Source organism: Musa acuminata, chromosome BXJ3-1 (genome assembly GCF_036884655.1).
Source record: "Musa acuminata AAA Group cultivar baxijiao chromosome BXJ3-1, Cavendish_Baxijiao_AAA, whole genome shotgun sequence".
NCBI lineage: Eukaryota > Viridiplantae > Streptophyta > Magnoliopsida > Zingiberales > Musaceae > Musa > Musa acuminata.
The window spans coordinates 8,386,100-8,401,363 of NC_088349.1; the positions used below are offsets into that span (position 1 = coordinate 8,386,100).

At 35.8% G+C, this 15,264-nt stretch overlaps 2 protein-coding genes across 6 annotated transcripts; one reads left to right on the top strand and one right to left on the bottom strand.

Moving 5' to 3' along the window:
* The first annotated feature begins 2,102 nt into the window (after positions 1 to 2,102).
* Positions 2,103 to 11,483, top strand: LOC135584405 (acetyl-CoA acetyltransferase 2-like). Of its 5 annotated transcripts, none has more exons than XR_010493283.1 (16): positions 2,103 to 2,187; positions 2,613 to 2,685; positions 3,662 to 3,760; positions 3,852 to 4,025; positions 4,099 to 4,204; positions 4,850 to 4,988; positions 6,908 to 6,985; positions 7,071 to 7,136; positions 7,947 to 8,032; positions 8,738 to 8,837; positions 9,000 to 9,110; positions 9,207 to 9,248; positions 9,445 to 9,531; positions 9,805 to 9,909; positions 11,102 to 11,171; positions 11,272 to 11,483. XR_010493283.1 is itself a non-coding variant. In XM_065137084.1 (16 exons), exons 2-15 carry the CDS (start codon positions 2,658 to 2,660, stop codon positions 11,133 to 11,135), a joined length of 1,236 nt encoding a protein of 411 aa, XP_064993156.1. In that variant the 5' UTR covers positions 2,103 to 2,187; positions 2,613 to 2,657; the 3' UTR covers positions 11,136 to 11,171; positions 11,272 to 11,483. The 5 variants fall into 5 exon arrangements, 4 of the variants coding, with proteins under 4 accessions (XP_064993156.1, XP_064993157.1, XP_064993155.1 ...); XM_065137084.1 differs by having other exon boundaries at positions 9,805 to 9,890; XM_018831151.2 differs by adding an exon at positions 2,352 to 2,418 and having other exon boundaries at positions 2,116 to 2,187; positions 9,805 to 9,890; positions 11,102 to 11,483.
* A 707-nt stretch (positions 11,484 to 12,190) lies between these two features.
* Positions 12,191 to 15,264, bottom strand: LOC135629554 (uncharacterized). Its single transcript, XM_065137087.1, has 4 exons — positions 14,661 to 15,264; positions 13,322 to 13,818; positions 12,911 to 12,971; positions 12,191 to 12,530 (listed from the first exon to the last, which is right to left on the bottom strand). Exons 1-4 carry the CDS (start codon positions 15,009 to 15,011, stop codon positions 12,348 to 12,350), a joined length of 1,092 nt encoding a protein of 363 aa, XP_064993159.1. The 5' UTR covers positions 15,012 to 15,264; the 3' UTR covers positions 12,191 to 12,347.

Here is a 15,264-nt window from a genome sequence, read left to right on the forward strand (position 1 = left end):
TTGGAGACAGTGTTTCACATACATCAACTTCATTAAATGTTTTGAATATAATCAAATATACTTTTTATTATAAATGTTTGATACATATTCAACATGTTTTTAGAGAAAACATTTGAATGATTAATTGGTTGGTCAATTTTACTGAGACATCCAAATAAAATTATTTTTGGAGGACTGACCGGAGTTATAATTTTTAATTTAATCTGATATTAAGATGATTTGTATTCTGACGGTAGTAAAAGGACTTAGTAGGTTCCTACATACACTACCAATGTGATGTCTGTAGGAGCATCCATGTATGGCTTATGTGTATCATTCGGGATTTGAAGAATCACGATGGTTTCAATCGATCATCCTCAGCAAATAGAATAGTGTCGCCCATATGTCTTATTAGCAGATGCATTGCCCAATGAGTTAATTAGATGAAATATTATTCGAGCACTATAAATAGCTCCCGGGCCATTAATGCCCTTCACATCTTCAAATTTTCTCGAAACCCTTTTGACCCTCAAACTTGCTCGAAGCTTTCAGATCTTCTTTTGCCTTGAGAATACTCATCTCAACGTTTTAACAGGTCTAAATGACATCCTCATCAAGCTTATCTTTAACATTTGGTCGTCAGTTCTCCGATCTTATTACCACATTTGATATTGGCTTCTATTTCTTCCCCTTCCACTGAAGGGGTCAAAGTCATCGTGATAAGAGATATTATCTTGTCGGAGGCAGAACCGCTATGGCCTTCGGCAAGGTTCTCAAACCCTATGCATATAATACTTAAGCTTTCTTTTTTTTAAGAGATTCTTAATATGTTGCTTCAAATTATAATAATATTTAGTGTCATGCTCGTGATCTTTACTTATATCAATTTTTTTTTAATTAAATGAAAGATATAAGAGTCTAATTTATATCCAATTTTCTTTTACTTAATTTAGAATATTATACAAAACACTATAATCAAAACAAGACAAATAGATCAACTTATTTTATCTATATTTTATAGAATTCAAGATATTAATTAAAATAAATATTTGGATAGACAATTATATTTCACATCATTCACATTGACAAAAAGATGTGAGAATTTAGTTTTAAATAAAATAGAGTTTACTCAATTTAAGTTTTATATAAAATATTATAATTTTTTAAAAAATAGATAGGTCAAAATTCTTAAGATTTCAGTATTACAAATTTATTATAACTCAATTGAGGTTGATACTATCAGATATTGGTGAAGCTTTATGAATTATCCATAAATATGAAAATAAGAAACATGAGATAAAATATTTGTCTTAAAAAAGCTAATTGTCAAAAGTGTTGAACTAGTCCAAAATCCTCAAGCTAAGATAAGAATATTTTACTTATTTTTCCTCCCTTTCATTTATTCCTTTACACTAGTAGAGGGCAGCGATGTTCTAACTTGATAATTTTTTTTTTTTACTTTTTCTCTTTAATTACAAGTATTTAAGTAATACAAGATATCACAATGTGACAAGCACATAATAATGAGGCATAGGTGTTAACAATTTAGCAAGGATGGGTGACACTCTTTTATTTAGCTAGTGACACATGTATAATTCACTTTCTCTTTTTTTCTCTTTTATTTTCATGTTTTTCTCATCTACTTAACACATAAACTTTCACGAGTCATATCCAAATTCTAATATTCATAATGAGATCCCTAACATTAATCCTCTAATATAAAATCACTTAATATAAAAAATATTATATAAAAATTTATATCATAGTAATAAAAAAATATAATATCATAAATACTTAAAAAATAAAAAAATATTACAGGATGCATATAACATCTTCATTCTAAATGAGTTTAAGATAGTCTAAAATCTAAATTTATTTATATATATATTAAAATTTTGAAAAAATAACTATGCTATTGTCAAATTTTTGAAAGGATAGAGATGTAAGAACTGTTTTTTATTTGTTAAACAAAAACTAATTTGATGACGTCACCAACCAACGGCCAAATCAGCTGCTAACGAATCCTTAATTAGAAACCAATAACTCCGTCCCTATTTTGTAATTATAAGATGCGTGGGGTGCAAATGTGAAAACAATGATGCGATGTACTCCTCACCTACCCACTATTTGTAAGCCTTCATTGCTTCTTTTCCGCTCTCTCTCTTCCCATTGCAAGGAGTGGCCCGGAAATAACCGGAGGAGCGGCAGGTGAGCTCCTCCTCCTCCCCTCTCGCGTCGTATCCTCTTCCACCAAACCCCGATCGATCCCTCCTCTTTTCCTCCATAGCACCGTCCGTTCTCTATCTAGGCCGCGATCTAATCTGTTTTTTTTTGTTTCCTTGCCCTTTCGATCTGTTATCGTGCGGTGTCAGGAGGAGAATACTGATTCTTGATCCTCTCTTTCCGTCTGTTCGAAGTTTCCCGACTGAGATTCGTTTGGTAAATCGATTCGTGCCTTTCGCTTGTCTCTTCGTTTTAGACTATTTTCCCCAAAGATTTCTGTATGTTAATATATTGCTTTTAGTTGGTTTCCTGGGACTCTTTCTTGCATTAATAAATTGTGGTGCTTGTCCTGATCATCAGTCATACGTTGATCTTTGACCTTTTTTTTTTGGGCTTCCTTTTTTTGCTAGGCTGCTTAGTTGGTCGCGTTTTGGATTTTTTCACGGCATCATAAAATGGCTTCAGAGCAGATAAAGCCAAGAGGTATAAATCTATCAAACACCAGTTTTGATACTTAAGACGCTGTTGAAAACATTTTATTTTTGTAAAGTATTTCTCTTAGCTTTCTTAAAAAAAATTTGGCCGGAGTCATGATGCAAACCACCATTAGATGAATCAGGGATTCAGTATGTGACCTTTTGCTGAACAAAATCTCCTTTTAGTCTTTTAGTAGGTGCAAGCGAACTTGATGTTTTATGCTTCAGGATTTGTAGGATGCACATCTTGCGTGAAAAGATAGTATACGTGCTTTGCGTATTATGTATTATTCCTGCTGTAGTTTGAGCTCCAATGTTCTGCATTCATCTTTTGTTTTTTCTTTCTATTATATAATGATAAAGTACTTCGATCATTGACAGTAGATAGATCGCATAGTACTGTCATTTGCGGAGTACTGATAGTACGTACTTAATGAGTCTTAATTAACAATAATGGAATACAAGATTCTAGCCTGCTTTGTGATATATAAGTTTTTAGGGGCTAAATATATAATAAGAACTTGTGTAGATATATGGAAAACCCTCATCAACTGAGCAACTTTTACAATTGATGTTTTTAAAGTAAGAGAAAAACTGATTACTTGGCCAAAACAGATACTTTTTGGTCAGAGGACGAAGGGTCACTTGCAATTTGTGCAACAAAAACGAGTATGTATTGCTTGACTTATATAAGTAGGCCCATTGCTTGGATAGAGGCAAAGAGATCAAACTAACTGATGTAACCTTCAGGTAGTCTCTTAAGAGTGTATGAGTATGCTAATTTTGACATATATATATATATATATATATATATATATATATATATATATATATATATATATATATATATATATATATATATATATGTAATATGTGATACGTGTGTGTATGTGTCGTATGTGCATATGTCAGGGGATCGATTGGTCCTTATCCCTGTGAGTGACATTTATATCTTGTTTTTGTTGCTTTCATCTTGTGGGCAGATGTATGTGTTGTTGGTATTGCGCGTACGCCTATGGGTGGGTTTCTTGGTGCTCTGTCTTCTTTGTCTGCAACACAACTTGGGTCTATTGCAATCAAGCGTATGATCAAAGCTAATTTTTCTCTGACCTTTTTGTTTTCTCTACTTTCTTTACATGTTGGACCTACTGAAATATTGTCCTGATTACATAGATGCTCTTGCAAGGGCAAACCTTGATCCAGCACTTGTACAAGAAGTCTTTTTTGGCAATGTCCTGAGTGCGAATCTTGGTCAAGCTCCTGCTAGGCAGGCTGCTCTCGGCGCTGGAATACCAAATACAGTTGTCTGCACCACCATAAACAAAGTTTGTGCATCTGGAATGAAGGGTATAATTAATCATATTTAGTATACAGCTTTGACAATTGTCATGAATAACATATTTATATTTTTGAATTGCAGCTGCAATGCTGGCAGCACAAAGTATCCAGCTGGGTATTAATGATATAGTTGTAGCTGGTGGCATGGAAAGCATGTCGAATGCCCCTAAGTATATTGCAGAAGCAAGGTGTTAGGCCTCTGTTGCATTTACTTTTTTCTTTTATGTATAAATTTGCTAATGTTGAGGAATGCTAATAATGTTTTCTGAACTACCTCTAGGTGTTGTATGACAAACAGGGAAATCACTAAATATAACGTATTGATTCTTTTAATAAGGGATGTTTCTTACATATACTGTTTCTGTGAAAGATGGTATATGAGAATCATAGAACGAAAAAGAAAAATATTATATTAAATTCTCAGATGTTTCTTCTTCAGAACTTTTATTCCAGGTTTAAAAATATGGTTGGGCATGGGTCAGATATGTGGGTCTCACAACCTCCTTCCATGCTCTTTACCATGTTCTTTGGTTCTATCATCAACTCGTGCAGTGTTAACCTGTGCTAAACATCATTTGATCTTATGTAGATATGTACACTTATAGTGACAGAAAGATGGGATGTATGAATTGGCATGTAGAGCTTCTCTGTATTAGAAGTCATAGGAGTTGCATTTAGACCTGAACAAATTACATTCTTGATCTTAATCTGGCACTGTTGCTATTGTGGCAAAACTTTTACTCAATTTGGTTTAAAGGAATAGCAGGTATTAGTTAGCCTTAATATGACTAATCTTGGCTCCAATAATTATTCTGCAATCTCTAAATATGCAGAAAAGGATCTCGATTTGGTCATGATACTATTGTTGATGGGATGCTTAAGGATGGTTTATGGGACGTATATAATGACTTTGCCATGGGAAATTGTGCTGAATTATGTGCTGTTCATCATTCAATAACAAGAGAAGAACAGGTGAGATTCTTAGATGCATTCTTTCTTGAGAAGCATATATCCTGTTTCTTACGTATATATATTTTTTATTATTTTATGTGATCATGTTTGTGATGTAAAATTTTGATTGTATTAACATATAGAGTAACAGAGATCTTGTAATCCTATAAATTCCATGGCAACATGTACAGTTGAATGTTTCAAATGATCATTTTTTTTTTAAGTATTCGTAACTTTTAATGTTCATTAGGTAAGTGATAAAGTAACAAATTCAGGTGTCATAGTATCCAAGATGAGCCTGTTTTGGCTTGTGCTGGATTGCAAAACAAGTTTTCTAGAATTCCTGAAACATATGGAGAATAAATAAGATGATAATAGAAAGACAGAACACCAGAAATATGATGATAAGTAAAATACATGAGTCCTGGAGTTTACGGCGATGAAATGTGGTGGGAAAACCTATTGGTGGTCAACAGGTGACATTACTAACATAGTAAGCAAGTGGAAGGCTTTTGTTTTAGTAACTCTTGAAGATTCCAGTCAAGTCATATAATAAATGAAGGAACACAAGAAAACTTTTAGCAATATTCAGAGATGAACATATTCAATAAGCAGGTCATGGAGGAATATGTATATAACAGATAAATTGTGGGCCAACAAGATTTAATTCTATCAGTTCTAAGGCCAAATGGCAATGGAACTGCTTCAAGAAAGCTGAAGGTTCCTCTAAAAATATCAAAAGTTGTATTTCAATAGTTGACCTCTCTTTTTTAAGAATCTTGATATTACACTCCGTTATATTCTCTTGCGGTTATTAAAAAGATAAATTGCATAAGTAAAATTTTACAATCTGAAATTCCTGATCTGTGGGTGAGTTATGAGAGGATGGGTCAGTATGGGTTAATGAATTAACTTGCTAGGTTGGCTTGATCTAGGTTATTCACGTGCTTTGGCTTACCTGACACTAACATGCTATTCCATTTATCATAGTTACAACCATCACTATCAGTTTCTCCAATATAGGACAGGTCAGATATGCTTAGTGGTTGTTGTTTATCCAAAATCCAAAATATTTCTAACCTTTTACCTTTTTGACTTTTTTGAAAAGGAAAACCAACCCTATGAGCAACATAGTTGAGCTCTCTAGACAGGTGAGAGAAGTCAACAGTAGATAATTAATTAAGCAGGCTTCAGATATTGGAAATGGAAGCCTCAAGAAACCAAGGAACCTCAGCAGCTCCTTTGACAAAATTAATGATCTGCTGAGCATCAAGTACTATTAGAATTCTGGAGATTGGCATTGACTGAGCTCTCTTTAAACCTTCCCAAAGGGCCAAGCTTTCCACCAAAACTGGGCTGGACACATTGCAGGGACGTCCACCCAGAACAAGTGGTGAGCAGCTGGCATTCCTAATCAGATAGCCTATTTGCTGTTTGATGTCTTATTCTGTACATTTCTGTGGATTACTACAGCATAAATCCTTGGCTCTGAGATACTGATCTCACACATCTTTTTCTTATTATCTCTTTTAATAAGATATTATTTCATCTATACTTAATAATATAATCATTTGTAGGAACTATATTTAACTTTGTTTCATACTTTCTTAGGATTAAGAGGTTTTTTTGTTATCCAAGAGCCAAAAAATTAACTATCTTCTAAGATGTCTAGAATGTGACACATTCATTTTTACCTTTTCTGTTAACTTGTCCACTGTCTCTAAGATCACTATATGGTCAAGATGATAGTTTAGCAGGGTTGGCTCAAAATCTTGCCAATTTTAAACAACTCTAGACACTAGAGTTAATTGGATGCCTGACTTGTCCTCACTTGGTGGTATGTTTTAGTTACTTCAAACTAAATAATATGATTATATGATCCATCTTATACATCTAAATTTCATCTAAGTGTGACCTTCGTTTCCCTTATGCTTCTTTAGGATGGTTATGCTATTAAGAGCAATGAGCGTGGAATAGCTGCTCGGGACAGTGGTGCCTTCACATGGGAAATTGCTCCAGTTAGAATTCTCTCTTTCTGATAAATGGGACTGGAAATCTACCGGTCAAAAGTTTACTAAGGATGCTTGTTATCATGCTTTGCAGGTTGAAGTTTCTGCAGGCAGAGGAAAACCATCAGTAGTTATTGACAAGGATGAAAGTCTTGAAAAAGTATGATTCTTAAGAAGTGGGGCCAAATACATTCAAATGCAAGGCAACATTTTACATGCTTTGTAGTGCAGTTGTGGAATCCATTTCCTTTATTAGTTGAGAGAAGCTCTACATAGTTAAGCTTGTTATGTAAACAACTTATGGGCCTCCACAACTAGTGCAAGAAAATTGAAGCACAATATCTCTGTTAGAATGTTGAATACTCAAATAACTCTAACATGATCCATGGCCAATTAATTATGCCAGTGGAAAGAAAATGCTTATTTATCAACTTTTGGCATTGTTAGAATTTTATAGCTTCTGTCTTAATTTACATGTAAGCAAGAATTAGGTAAGTCACTGCACTTATACAAAATATGAATGTGACCAGTTACAGCTGAAAATAATTTTATTTTTTTGTTAAAAATGGATGTGTTTTGCATCAATAATCATTTATCTCATATTAGGTGACAACCAGTGATTAAATTCTGCCGGTGTGACCAAATTAAGAATATAGGGATTATGAGACTTTGTAGTCTATTTTGCTAACATAAGCTTATTATGTTAATCCCTTTGAAGCAATTCTATCATTAAAAAGAATAAAGAAAAATGATTTAGAAAAACAGGCTCAGTAAGCAAAATCTCTGCTTGAAGGCAAAGAAGTTGAAATAAGGAAATGATTGTTCTTCACTTCTTTTTAACTGTACATATTTAGGCATAGTTTCTTATCTTTTTTCTTTTACCTTTTAGAAATATTTTTAAATCTGTACATATTTGTAAATTTTCCAATGACTGTCATAATAAGAATATTTTTTTCTTAAATTTGGCTAGTTTGATCCTGTAAAACTAAGGAAGCTTCGACCAAGTTTCAAGGAGAATGGTGGTACAGTGACAGCCGGAAATGCATCTAGTATAAGGTACTCTAACTGTACCCATTTTTGTCATTTATTGTTTCCTCCGAGTAAATACCGAAACAAGCAATCCAAATTTTGGTCCATTTTCCTTGATGTGATATATCTGTAACTAGAATCTTCTTGATGATTTAGATTATGTTTTTTTTTTGCCATGACGCTTTGCCATCTTTTTTCTTATTTGGAGATTGTATCTCAATTATCATGTGGGTAATAAATCAATGTTATGATGTCTGTTCTACTTTTAAGGGCTAAAATACTTGTGCCTTTTCTTATTTGTTAAAAGATGAATTGTTATTTATATTTTATAGCATGTTTTAGTTCATTACCTTTTTAAAAAAATGTTTAGTTTCAAGAAGACCTTACTATCTAAACTCAGTAGACGTGCTACTGTTTGTGTGCTGTTTGTTGTTCTTTTGGGTCATTTGCTAGATTTGAAACTTCGGTTAAGTGATGTTATGAATTTCCACCGACTACTAATATTTGTTTGCTGATAGCTAGTATATTGCACATTTACTCTATATGCATAATTAACATATTGGCCAAAGTTCTTTCTCTCTTTTTATGTGATGTTATATAAATATGTTATATCTGATTGTCACTTGTTGTAGTTCATGCATATTCTGAGTTTTAACTCATTGTGATATAAGTTTAGGAACTTTACTAGATATAATTTGGCATCTAATTTCTGATCAAATATCTGTGCTGTAGTGATGGTGCTGCTGCCTTGGTACTTGTAAGCGGGGAGAAGGCTCTTGAATTAGGATTGCAAGTGGTTGCAAAGATCAGAGGATATGCTGATGCTGCTCAGGTATAGACAGAGAAATCAGAAACTCCTTTTTCATATTTAATGCATATCATGGGTGCTCTCTCCATGTTTGAGAACTTGCGGAAATATGTAATTATGTAGATGCCCCTTTTTTATTTAAAAAGATTTTGCTATGATAAAAGGATATTGATATTTCTTATGCAGGCCCCTGAATTATTCACAACAACACCTGCACTTGCAATTCCGAAAGCTATTTCAAGTGCTGGCTTGGAGGCTTCTCAAGTAGATTATTATGAAATTAATGAAGCTTTCTCTGTAAGTATGGGTCTACAGATTTCAAGTATATTTAACTTCTTCTCCTGCCTCTTTTTTCACGTTACCTGCAGCCTAAAATGTTGTCTTTATTTGTAGGTTGTTGCCCTAGCAAATCAGAAGCTTCTCTCACTTCCTTCTGTAAGCATAATTGTTTGCCTCGTGTTTGGACCATGGTTCCTTTTGACCATTAGCTTTTATTTTCTTTTGAAAATCTGTGCCAGCAACATTGGCCAGTCAACTACTGTTGCTTCATTTTACCCTTCTGAGATTCATCTAGGGATTAGTTATATGTTGCATCATTGAATGGCTTATTTTGTCTGATGCTTCTGTGCAGGAGAGAGTGAATGTGCATGGTGGCGCTGTGTCCTTGGGGCACCCTCTAGGTTGCAGTGGAGCTCGTATTCTGGTTACCTTGCTGGGGGTATGTTTCACAGCTTGAATTGACATTATATTCTCATTTCTTAATATGCCTCTTGGAACATCAATAATTGTAATTTTCTTCTATGTATAATTATAATAACTTTCAGATACTAATAATTTAATTGTGTTTTTTTTTTAAATTTAATTGTGGTAGCTATCAGAAAAGAACACCCACGAGCTTTCTGGGCTTCTATCACAGATTTTTTTTTTTCTAGTCACGTACATATATTTGGTATTAAGAAGGGACACTTATGAACTTTGTCTATATTAACAGGTTCTGAGACATAGAAGTGGCACAATTGGAGTTGCTGGTGTTTGCAATGGTGGTGGGGGGGCTTCTGCACTTGTCTTAGAGCTCGTGTAAGCATTTTCAAGTTTGGTAAGGTTCAGTATCTCTTGATCACTTCTGTGGGAGAATATTTTGGAACACAAGCATGCTGAATTCCATTGGCTAGTAATGTAGAACATCATTTTGTTAACTGAAACATGAAAAATATACTTGTATGAAAGTCTTGTATATTCGTAACATCCAGTGTCATTTATTTATGTGCGAGTACTAAAAAGAGCGACTTGTATGTGTCGTCAAGTCCAGAAGTTTTAGCAAGCCAGAATTCAGAAAATTAAAAATTTATACATAGAATACACTGAAGTGTGTCTAAGATAAGTTCTGCTCTTATTGAGGTTGGACGTGCTACCATCCAAAGGCTACTAGGTAGAAATTTCCTGTATTACTAAACAAAAAGAAGAAAAGGACAATTTATGATGAAGATTATGAAATTTAAACAATGTATAAGGTAAAAGAAAAACTGAAACACAGAGATAGGTGGGACAATGTTTTTAGACTAGAAGCTTTTACTCTTCTTATCTTTTCTTGTTTTTATTGTTAGTGGAAACTTCATGTTTTATTGTTAAATAAAAATTGCATTTCGAGCCTTCCAGATGATAATAGTTTCATATATAAATTTTAAAAATTTTAAATATATTGTATGTATAAACCTGTTATGTTTTGACAAGTGCAACAAACGTAGCAGTTTCAGTAATGATCGTTGACCAAAAAAATTTATCTTTTTATTAGTAGCCATTCTTCTTTCCATGCACTACCATGTCTCTTTCCTTCCTCTTTCTCTTCTCCTCCTTTTCTCTCCATACCTTCCTCTCATTTCTCCTTATTATGTTCCTCTTCTTTGATTTTTAGTGATTGGGAAGAATTGGAACATGTATAAATAGGATGAGGGAATTTGAATATTTTGAATTTTGGCTAATGTAAACCCTCTATATAGCCAACATCAATAAGAACTAAAGCAATGAAATGTAATGAAAGTTGATGACATGGGTGTAATTTAGGGTTTGTTTACAATGGCATAGCTACTATGGAGGTGTAAATATGAAACTTCCCGACTTCATATTCATGTGTCAATTGCTCCATTGTTTTATAGTTTGCAGACTTTAACTAGTGATTTCGTTCTTCATTAAATTCTACTTTGCAACTAAAGGAATTAGTAGGCTAATGTATCATTATGAATGTGAAACTTCATTTGACCATTGCATCATCATGTTTACCCCATTTGCAGGTCTCATGCAGGATTGATGCGTTCATTGTTGTGAACCAAGTCTGTTATCAATTTACAAGGCTTTCGTCATGTATATTTCCTCTTTATAGACCAACTTATATTTTACAGAACTTTTGTAGTAGTTTGTCTGGTGAGCCATGGTTGTGGATGAATTAATTGTGTGGTTGCAGGACAATTCAAGTATGCATTTGTCATCTTCAGGGGAAGAAGGCCTACCAAACATCCTTCATGTACTATTGTATTTTTCCTATATTTTAGCATAAATCTTCCAACCTGACTTTAAGAAAGAGAATGTGCATGTACTGTTTAGGCAAGAGGTATTGTTCCTCTTTAACTTATATTTCATCAATAAAGTTCACAGCTGGATGTCCATAAATTTCAATATCTGGGTGTCCTTCAAATTATCTTCAACAATTTAGTATATACCTACATCGTTATTCATTTATGTAATTCCAAATCTCCAAGTGCCTATGAGCTTTACATGAAATGTTGATACCAAAGTTTGAAAGTAGCAGTAGCTGCTTTTATGTAGTTGAATATATGAACTCAATTATAATTTTCTCGTAGGCCTTCATCATTAGTTGTGAGGGTACCAATAAGCTTTAGGGATTCTTCTCTCAGATTCCTCTTACTGTTGCCATGTTACCATGTTTTCCTGTGTATGTTGTCAGATGATCTCAAGTCAACACAAGTTCAGCTGCAGAGACCATTCTACTTGCTGCACTTCGAGACTGAGATTGATGAGGTGAGTGATCTCTTTATTTCTTCTCTGACATGATTTTTGGCTAATTTGTCCTTTAGAGGGGCCAACAGGAGCCATTTTTTCATTTTGTTTTCCAGGCACCACTTGGGTACGTACATCAACAAACCATTGCTTCTGCCAACTTTTTATTGATTCGTGCATGATGACAGAGTGGCCGTCATTCCAAAGCTTTCCCCTTCTTCATGGTGGATTTCTCAACAGGTAACGAAATCAACTCATGCGTCTCCTGTTCCATGGTGGATTTGGCAACAAAAAACTAATAGGGTTTGCATTGCCTGCAACCCAACACATACAAGCTCATGAATTCGCTGATCAGCAAAATAACATGAGAAAACAAACCAAGTATGTTAGCACGATTTTGCAATAATACAATCAAATATAATATTAGAGATTCACAGGCCATCATCGGTATCTTCACAATCCAATCATCAAAACATTGCAAAACGCTTGGTGAAACCATCAAGAAGCTATTGGTAACTTATCTCATTCTCTCCCAGTTAGAAGTATTCTCTCCTCTGATTCCAGTCTTCGGTATATGCACTCTAAATGGTTGTGAAACTCGCAACGTAGGCCTTGCAATTCCTTGGCTCTTTCGTATTCTTTGGTTCCCTTGTACGCCAACTTCAATTTGCTCGAGTCTTGTTCAACTCTGTTTGACCTTTTGACCTGTGCTAAAAGAGCTACCATTTCAAAACCTAGACATAGTTACCATATTCTCAACATAGTAGAAAGCAAACTTTCAAAGTCTAACAGTTGAATTTGCATCATCTTGATGCATCAAAGTTCATTTTCACGATCGCAAATCACATATCCACTTCAAGTTTACAATTTTTAGGACAGTGTCATGGTATAGGCCATTAAATTTGTTTATATCTGGAGTCATCAAAAGAGACCACACCTTTGATGGTCATTGGAATGATGAGTTCAGTGTCACATTATGCATGAGCGTGACGCGAGAGTCATATGTCGTGCACAACATTAGCTCAGTTCAATAGACCTAAAGCATAAGGAACGATGTTAAATCGACATTAAACCATAAAACTGACCTCATATCTCGGCATTGTGCCTTCAAATTTTCGACACCAATCATCTCTGACAAACCAGGGTCTACAAAAAACCAGAAAAAGATCGATCAGAAACATGACTTTGTTTTGTTCAAAGGCCATAGATTTAAACGCCAATAACATAAAACATGAGACCTGAACATAAAAACTCTCACCAATTTAATACAAACAAAACAGCTTAGATAGTTGGGTTGTGAAGCACCAAACATGTAGAATAGATAGCTTAGGTCATTAAAATTTACGATATCAGCATCAGACTGTTAACAGAACAGTCAACTCACAAATCCTTAGAAATCATGTTAAAGATATATTTACACCATAAGCAAAGCATGAAAAATAAGACAAAACTTCTAGTCTGCAAGAACATTATACAAAAAGAAGATGGCTTCTCACCTTCCCCTGGAGGAGACCACAATGTGAGCAGGATCAAGTAGAAAGTCAAGTAATTTCTTGGCATCTTTCTCAGTCTTTAAGAGGACCATTCCACTACAAGACATCACTGGTAAAACACTATAAGATAGCTCTACTTGAGAGGACAAGGATGTCTGTTCATATATGAAATCATTCATAGTGATCGGTGATAGATCTTTCTCAAGATTATCAATCCAGAAAGCATAATAGTTTTTCTCTCCAAACACCGGCTTAAGTGGAGATCTTTCCGGATCGATCGCCTGCTTTGAAGTCTTGTCATTTCCATCGAACCTATTTCTTGCAATATCCAGGAAATGGTCCAGTGTTGGGTTCTGTGGCCATTTCTGCTCCATAATGCATATATCTTGCACATTAATTGGTGTACTTTCTCCAGCTAAAGGGCCATGCTTCCAGAGGACTTCAAATGTGCAGTTGCAGATGGCTTCACCATTAACTGATCTGTGCTTTGAACGCCTGACCTGCCATTTGAGCATACAAATAAATATATATTTCATGAATTATTCATAGTTGCACATCCAAATAGCAAACAAGAAATTTAACATATGGTTTTTAGAAGCTCAATAATGCATGAAGCACTCAATTCAAATAAATGCGTACATAGACTGCGAGAGCAGGAGAGGGAAGGAGGAAGCGGGAGAGGTTTCCAGGGAGCTTAAGGAAAGAGAATGAGAAGACAGCTGACTGATAAATACTGTCCGAGCGTTCTTCTTTCTATGCGTCCAATTCAAATAAATGGCAGTTTTGTTCTTTTAGGAATAGAAGGATGAAAACAAGCTTCCAACAAAGCGCATGAAAGCGCATAGAAACAAACAAACAAACTACATTGCCGAAGTTTAAATTCAAGAAACAAAAAGGACGAACTCACACCAATCCACTGTTTGAGGCGTTTCTTACAGGAATCGAACAGACCAGACATTTGGCAGGGCAACAAATCCTAATAAAGAAAGATCATTACCACCAAATTAGCAGGATCACGAGAACCAACGAGCAACATGCCGAATCTGCGTGAAAAAAAGAGAGCAAAAAACGTTCTCCGGAGCTAAATCCCCCCCAAAAACCAACCTCGACATGCAACATTGCGAGTTCAAGAAGCAAAAAACCATTCTTTGATGCAATAATAAGGATTCCGGGATCGAAATTTGCAAAACCGTTTAAGAACACGAATTACCAACAAGAGATTTTTGCTCGATTACATAACAAAGAACAAGGAATGCGGCTGCGATTCCCCACTCAGAGAAGAAAGGGGAACGCAAATAAGACAGGAATCGAGATGAGAAATCGGGATTGAAGAGGCACGTACGGACTCGACGACGGCGTCGTAGAACCGGACATCGCGGTCGCCGAAGGTGTGGGAGGCGCAGAACTCCGTGCCCTCGACCACCATCCGGCACTCCTCGTCCTGGAGCTGGACCGACGTGGGCCGGAACCTCCCCGCGAACTCCTCCAACTCCCTCAGGCTCGCGAACCGATCGGCGGGGTACAGCTCGTCGAACGCCCCGGAGAAGTTGCAGTACATCACGCGGAGGGCCGCCTCCCCCTCCACGTCCTCCACCACCGCGAGCCGCACCTCGTACCAGGCGTCATCCCCCGGCGCCCGGAAGTCCAGGTTCGGCGGAGCCGGCGCCGCCTCGGACGGCCTCTTTCGAGCCATCGCCGCCTGAGGCGCGAGGTGAAGCGACGTCTGGGGGGACTATTTGTAGTTTCTTTCGGTCGGACGGAGTTTACGATACTCAAAACTTTCTCACCATACGTGGCATCCTCACGGACACTCCGTCTCATCTATTGGACCCACATGCGAACTAGACCCACAAGCACGGACACCTCACTGTGGCCGGGTACAAAACGGGGAACTCCATTACATTCCGATGTCATTTCTTCGTCCTCTTCGTCCCCACTCATCAAAC